The sequence below is a fragment of the Lucilia cuprina genome, chromosome 3, assembly GCF_022045245.1.
Source record: "Lucilia cuprina isolate Lc7/37 chromosome 3, ASM2204524v1, whole genome shotgun sequence".
Taxonomy (NCBI): domain Eukaryota; kingdom Metazoa; phylum Arthropoda; class Insecta; order Diptera; family Calliphoridae; genus Lucilia; species Lucilia cuprina.
In genome coordinates this window covers 36614505-36622065 of record NC_060951.1, presented here as the reverse complement: position 1 = coordinate 36622065, position 7561 = coordinate 36614505, and the positions used below count along the sequence as shown (strand labels likewise).

The following is a 7561-nucleotide window of genomic DNA, read 5'->3' as shown; positions in this document are numbered from 1 at the left end:
TATAGACTAGACTATAGACTAGACTATAGACTAGACTATAGACTAGACTATAGACTAGACTATCGACTAGACTATCGACTAGACTATAGACTAGACTATAGACTAGACAATAGACTAGACAATAGACTAGACTATAGACTAGACTATCGACTAGACTATCGACTAGACTATAGACTAGACTAAGCAACACGCAACAGGGTGCTTAAACAGTGCCGCAGGTGTGAATCGATCCCAATACCTCTGGTCTACAAGACAAAAACTCTAACTATTAACCTATCGAAAGCCACTTAGTTTATACCTAAACTAAACGTTTAATGATTTTGAAAATCATTAAATTAAAGCTAAAGTAAAAACATTTTTATTATCATATTAAAATGTAAATATCACACATTTAATGTCTCAATGCTTTTGACTTAAATTTTTTTAAATAATTTTATTTTCATTTCTTTCGCAGTACTTCAAATTGTCTTCAGCAATATCATTTGCAAAGAAAGCAAAAAAATCCCTCAAATTATCATTAAATTTCAATAAAAAATCAATAAATACCAAGATTATTTTCAACAGACATACGGTTTTGTCATTATTTTTCATTTTTTTTTTCAAAACAATTTGCATTTAGTATTTAAATAAGTTTTAGGAATGATTTTGACAACAAAGTAAAATAATGCAAAAGATGATAGCAAAGAAAGAAAATAATATAACAAATTAGATTTTATTAAAAAATAAGATAAATTAGAATTTCTTTAATGTTATTATGTTTCTTAACGAAATTAAATACTTTTTTTGTGAATTTATGGTTAAGTACATAAATTAAAATCCTCTTAAATTTTACCAAAAAGAAAAAAAAAAACAGTTGATGACAATCCCCTTTTGTGTTTATTACACAAAATAATTGACAGTCTTAAAATTTAATACTTTTTGACACGTTTTATTTTCAAGCAACAATAATTTATTTATTATGTTTTTGTTATTCTTGCTGTATTGTACAATTGGACAACACCCACAATTAAAATTAATAACCACAAATACATATATAATACATACATATTAATGTATTAATTTACATGTTTACATTTGTGTGTAAAGAAAACTGTATTCATTAAAATAAAATATTGAAAAAAAAATTGATGAAAATGTAAACCAACAGAAAGGACAGACAGACATTTTTGTGGGGGAAAAGTGAAAATGATGAAAACATTATTAATAATTTATTAAGTGATGGTATGAACATATTTTATGTGGACACTATAAGGAAAAGAAATTTACAAGAAATTGTACTTTTACCATGCAAATAAGTAATATCCTTTTTTTATTGGTCACACAACTTCTGCAGAAGTGTGTTTCTTGAATGATACCATCTTCTGGGAAGACTTACCAATTGATCTCTTAGATTGTTCTTCTGTATTGAGTTTCTTATCAATAGAGCGTTTGCTTAACGATTCATAACGGAAGATTATTAATTTTTTTTTTATAGAAAATTTCTCTTTTATAGAAAGATAATTACCTTTTTCATAGAAAAATTTTGAAAATTTTCTTCTTTCCAAAGAAATTATTTGGAAAAATTTTTCTTTCTTCGACAATATTTGAAAATAGTTTTTCTTTGGAAAATGTTGTAAAATTTCACTTTTCTATAGAACTGTTTGGCAAAATTTTTTGTTCCATTAACAACTTTTAGATAACTTATATTTCCTATAAAAAATTTTCTCTTTTTTCTATAGAAATTTTTCAAGAAAATTTCTCTTTCTATAGGAAATCTTCGGAAAATTCACATAAATATTTCCCTTTTGTAAAGAAAATATCCGAAAAAAATTTTCGTTTCTATAGAAAATCTTCAGAAAATTTTACTTTTCGGAAAATTTATTTCTTCTATAGAAACTTTTTCTTTTTTCTGCAAAAATATTTCGGAAAATTTATTTCTTGTATAAAAATTGGTTTCTTTTCTATAGAAAATCTTCGGTAAAATTTTCGTAAAATTAATCTATTCTTAAAAAGTTTCGAAAATTATAAAATTATAGAATATTTTCGGAAAATTTATCTTTTCTATAGAAAGTTTTTGAAACATTTTTCTTTTCCTATAGAAAATTTTCGGAAATTTTCTATAGAATAATTTCGGAAAATTTCTCGTTTCTAAAGAAAATTTTCGAAAAATTTCTACTCTCTATAGAAAATTTTCTGAAAATTTCTCTTTTCTATAGAAAATTTTCGTAAAATTTCTATTTTCTATTGAAAATTTTCGTAAAATTTCTATTTTCTATTGAAAATTTTCGGAATATTTCTATTTTCTATTGAAAATTTTCGGAAAATTTCTCTTTTCTATAGAAAATTTTAGGAAAATTTCTCTTTTCTATAGAAAATTTTCGGAAAATTTCTCTTTTCTATAGAAAATTTTCGAAAAATTTCTCTTTTCTATAGAAATTTTTCGGAAAATTTCTCTTTTCTATAGAAATTTTTCGGAAAATTTCTCTTTTCTATAGAAAATTTTCGGAAAATTTCTCTTTTCTATAGAAAATTTTCGAAAAATTTCTCTTTTCTATTGAAAGTTTTCGGAAAATTTCTTTTTCCCAATAAAACATTTTCGGAAATTTTCTCTTTTCTATAGAAATTTTTCGGAAATTTTATCTTTTCTATAGAAAATTTTATCTTTTCCATAGAAATTTTTTCGGAAATTTTCTCTTTTCTATAGAAATTTCTCGGAAATTTTATCAATTTTTTAGAAAATTTTTGGAAATTTTATCAATTCTATAGAAAATTTTCTACTTTTTATAGGAAATCCTCGGAAAATTTAACTTTTCTATAGAAATTTTTCGAAAGTTTTTCATTTTATAGAAATTTTTCGGAAATTTTCTTTTTTTCTATAAAAGAATTTTAGGGAATTTTTTCTCTTTGTGATAGAAAATCTTTGGAAAATTTTTCTTTTCTGTAAAAATCTTTCTATAGAAAATTTTCGAAAAATATATATATTTTTTTTATAGAAATTTTTCATAAAATTTCTCTTTTCTATAGAAATTTTTCGGAGAATTTCTTCTTTCAATAGAAAACATTCGAAAAATGCCTTTTCCGCAAATGCCTTTCAATAGAAAATTCTAAAAAAAAATTAAAAATTTCGCAAAATTTCTTTTGTCTAAAGAAAATTTTTTGAAAAAATGTCTCTTTCGTATGGAAAATTATCGGAAAATTTTTCTTTTCTATACAAATATTTCCAAAAATAATTTTTTTTAGTTTAAATGATATCCTTAACTATTTTCCTTAACTGTAGCTCAAGTAATTAAGTGAATTGGCAAATATTTATTAAACATTAATATAAATGAAAAAAAAAAATACTTAACACTCATAGCGTAAAATGTCTTTGCACAATAAATAACACAATTACGGATAAACGGGAATAAATTAAAAATTAAAAAATAAAACACATAGAAAAATAAAATTAAATTGTGATGAAAACACGGCATGTCACCAACAACTTTATATAAAATTTATCTTTATTATTAACGCTTTATGGGCGTAAGTTGTCATTCGAATAATAAATATACAGAAAATTTACTAATATTTTATAACTTAATATTTATCATACTCGATGTGAAGCTGGTCTATGACTTTAGGTCACGTGCCAGCGAGGATACAGCCGATATAAATGTCATACAAAATATTATGGTTTTTGTAAATCTGGCTCTTGTTATGGCCTTTAAAATTGTGCGAATATTTATCGCTTGTCGCGTGATAATGAGACGTAAACTGGAGGCTTATATTTTTAAATTATTTGAAGAAATTGAAGATGATTTTCAATTGAAATTATTTCATAATTTTGAATTTAGTAATTGTTATAAAATTATATTCTACAGATATTTTTGTCTTGTAGAGATTCTATCAAATTCAATTGCCTTAATCTATAAATGGTATTACGCAAGCTTTTTCTCCCTGTTCAATTATTTTCGTTTCATATTGACATTACAGGCCATAAGGGCAGTTTATTTGCAATTTGTTTTGATTATTATAAAAATTGATGAGAATTTAGAAAATCTGGAAAAATGTTTAAAAATTAATTTACATGAGAAACAACCACAACAACACCAGCAGCAGCATCAGCAAAAGAAGGACAAACAGCAAACAGTTGGACATCCGGCGGAAATGAATGTTTTTAATAATCAATGTGTTTTATATAATATTGACTGTAGTGTTGATAGTGATGGCAGCATATCTGTTGTCAGACACTATTTACTGCAACGTATCTGGACAATGAAATGTATTTATGGCAAAATAATCCAAATCTCTTTAATATGTTCATCATTATTTGGCCTATCCGTTTTACTAACGAATTTCCTGTGTATTTGTGAATTAACTGAAATTATGTATGTTGCAGTAACTGCACTCGCCTATCAGTCATTCGATCTAAGAGAGGTTTTGCATGGTCTGCATATGGTTTTGCCAATGGTTATAATCTTATTAAAAATGTGCTCGTTAAGTGATAAATGTTCGAAAAGGGTGAGTGTAATAAGGATTTTTATTAGAAAAATTATTTAAAAAATAATTACACAAATTTTCGAAAAATTTCTCTTTTTTTTAGAAAATCGTCTCTTTACTATAGAGAGTTTGAGAAAACGTTTACTATTCTATACGTAGAAATTTCTATAAAATTTTTTTTGAAAATTTCTTTTTTTTTCAAAATTCTTCTTTTTTTATAGAGAATTTTCGCAAAACTTCTTATTTTTATAGAAAAATTGTGAAAAATTTATTTTTCATTAGAAATAAATTCATTTTTCTTACAAAAAATTTCGGAACATTTACTTTTTCTATAGAAAACTTTCGTAAAATATCTCTTTTTAATATAAATTTTTCGGAAATTTTCTATTTTCTATAGAAAACTTATATTTTTTATAATTTTTCTTTTTATGAAAATTCATTGTTAAAATTTTTTCTCTATAGAAATTCTTAGAAAAATGTCTCTTTTCTATAGAAATTCATCCGATAATTTATGTTTTTTAAAGAATGTCTTCGGAAAATTCATGCTTTTTATTTAAATTCTTCATAAAATTTGTTCTTTCTATAGAAATTTTTCGAAAACTTTCTTTTTTCTACAGACATTTTTCGAAAATTTCACTTTTCTATAGAAATTCTTCCAAAAATTTTTCTTTTTTATAGGAATTCTTTGGAAAAATGTATACTTTTTATAGAAATTCTTCGTAAAATTTGTCCTTTCTATAGAATTTTTTTGAAAATTTTAATTTTTCTATAGAATTTTTTTTCGGAAAATTTCACGATTCTATGGAAATTCTTCCAGAAATTTATCTTTTTTAAAGAAATTCTTTGGAAAAATTTATACATTTTATAGAAATTCTTCGTAAAATTTGTCCTTTTTATAAACATTTTTCGAAAATTCTCTTTTCTAAAGAAATTTTTTGGAAAATTCTAGGAAAATTTGTCCTTTCTATAGAATTTTTATACAAATTTCTCTTTTCTATTGAAATTCTTCCGGAAAATTTATATTTCTCATAAAAATTCTTCAAATAAATGTCTCTTTTCTATAGAAATTCATTGAAGTTTTTTTTATAATGAAAAATCTTCGAAAAATTTCTCTTTTCTATAGGATTTCTTAGAAAAATTACCTTTTTTGTAGAAATTCTTCGGAAAAATTCATACTTTTTATGGAAATTCTTCGTAAAATTTGTCCTTTCTATAGAAATTCTTCGAAAAATTTCTCATTTCCCTAGCAATACTTCGGAATATTTTTTTCTATAGAAAATCCAAAAAAATTTCCTTTTTTATAGAAAATTCGAAAATTTGCGGAAAATTTTAATTTTTATAGAAATTTTCGAAAACTTCATATTTTTAATGAAAATTCTTCGTAAAATTTGTTCTTTCTATAGAATTTTTACAAAGTATTTCTCTTTTCTATAGATATTCTTCTGGAAAATTTATATTTGTTACAGAAAATCTTTAAATTAACTTCCCTTGTTATAGAAATTCTTCAAAACTTTTCTATTTTTTATAAAAATTCTTTGAAAAGTTTTTTTCTATGATAGAAATTCATCAAAAAATTCTTTTCTCTAGAAATTCTTCAAAAAAATTTCTCTTTTCTATTGAAATTCTTCGGAAAATTGTACTTCTTTATAGAAAATCTTCGTAAAATTTGCGATTTGTATGATTTTTTTACATAGAAATTCCTCCGAAAAATTTATATTTGTTATGCTTTAAACAAAATTTTCTTGTTATGTTCTTCGAAAATGTTTTCTTTTCTATAAAAATTGTTTGAAATGATTTTTTCTAACATAAAAATTTTTTAAACAATTCTCTTTTCTATTAAATTTCTTCGGAAAATAGTTTTTCTCTATTGAAAATCTTAGTAAAATTTGCGATTTCTGGGAAATTCTTTCTTTACATAGAAATTCTTCCAGAAAATTTATATTTGTTACATACATTTTTTCTTGTTATAGAATTTCTTTGAAAATTTTTTCTTTTCTATAGAAATCCTTCGGAAAAATTCAAAAAAAGTTTTTTTTTTCTATAATAGTAATTCTTCAATAATGTTTCTTCTCTATAGAAAAACTTCGTAAAATTTGCCATTTCTATGTAAATTTCTTGAAAATTATTTTTAAATTTCTCTTTTTTTTAGAAATTCTTCGTATATCAGGGTTTTCTATAGAAATTCTTCGGAATATTTCAGTTTCCTATAGAAATTCTTCGGAAAATATATCTTTCCTATAGAAATATTGGAGAAATTTCTATTTTCAACAGAAAAATTTCAATAGAGATTCTTGAAAAGATTTCTATAATAGAAATTCTTCGGAAATTTTTTGTTATAGAAATTTTTCAAAAAATTTATCCTTTTTATAGAAATTTTTCGGAAATTTTCTTTTTTTATCGAAATTTTTCGGTAAATTTCTTTTATCTATAGAAAATCTTCGGAAAATTTCGCTTTTCTATAGAAATTTTTTGAAAAAATTATATTTTTTATAGAAATTCTTGGAAAAATATATAAATTTCCAATAGAAATTTTTCTGATAAGTTTCGGAAAATTTGTCTTTACAATAATTTTTTTTTTTCGAAAATTTTCTCTTTTTCCCAGAAATTCTTTGGAAAATTTCTTTTTGTTATTAAAGTTATAGAAATTCTTCAGAAAATTTCTCTTTGTTATTTTTCTTTTCTATGGAAATTTTTAAAAAAGTTTTTTTTTCTATAGAAATTCTTTGGAAAATTTTATTTTTTATAGAAATTCTTTAGAAAATGTTTCTTTGTAAAGATTTATAGAAATTCTATGAAAAAATTTTATTTTTTAACAGAGAATTTTTCTTTTCTATAGAAATTCTTCAGAAAATTTCTATTTTTTTATATAAATTCTTCAAAAAATTTTCTCTTTCCTTTAGAAATTTTACGAATCATTTTTTGAAAGAAAATTTTCGAAAATTTTTTTTTTTGTTCTAAATATCAAATTTCCCTTTACTTAATTGTATAGTCTCCCCTATTTAGATTAATTTTCACCAACTAAACTTTTTAAAATTAAATTTTAATGTTTTATAACCCTTTAATAAACACTCTTCTCTTATTTAAATTAATCACACCTCATTGC

General features: G+C 22.8%; 1 protein-coding gene across 1 annotated transcript in view; it reads left to right on the top strand.

The window, feature by feature from the left end:
• Nucleotides 1-6637, top strand: part of LOC111688409 (myosin heavy chain kinase D-like) — a 10343-nt gene extending 3706 nt beyond the window's left edge. Inside the window, exons 3-4 of the mRNA XM_046947062.1 lie at nt 4051-4479; nt 6608-6637. Coding sequence (XP_046803018.1) covers nt 4051-4479; nt 6608-6637 — 459 coding nt within the window. The remainder of the gene's footprint in view (nt 1-4050; nt 4480-6607) is intronic.
• Nucleotides 6638-7561: the final 924 nt, after the last annotated feature.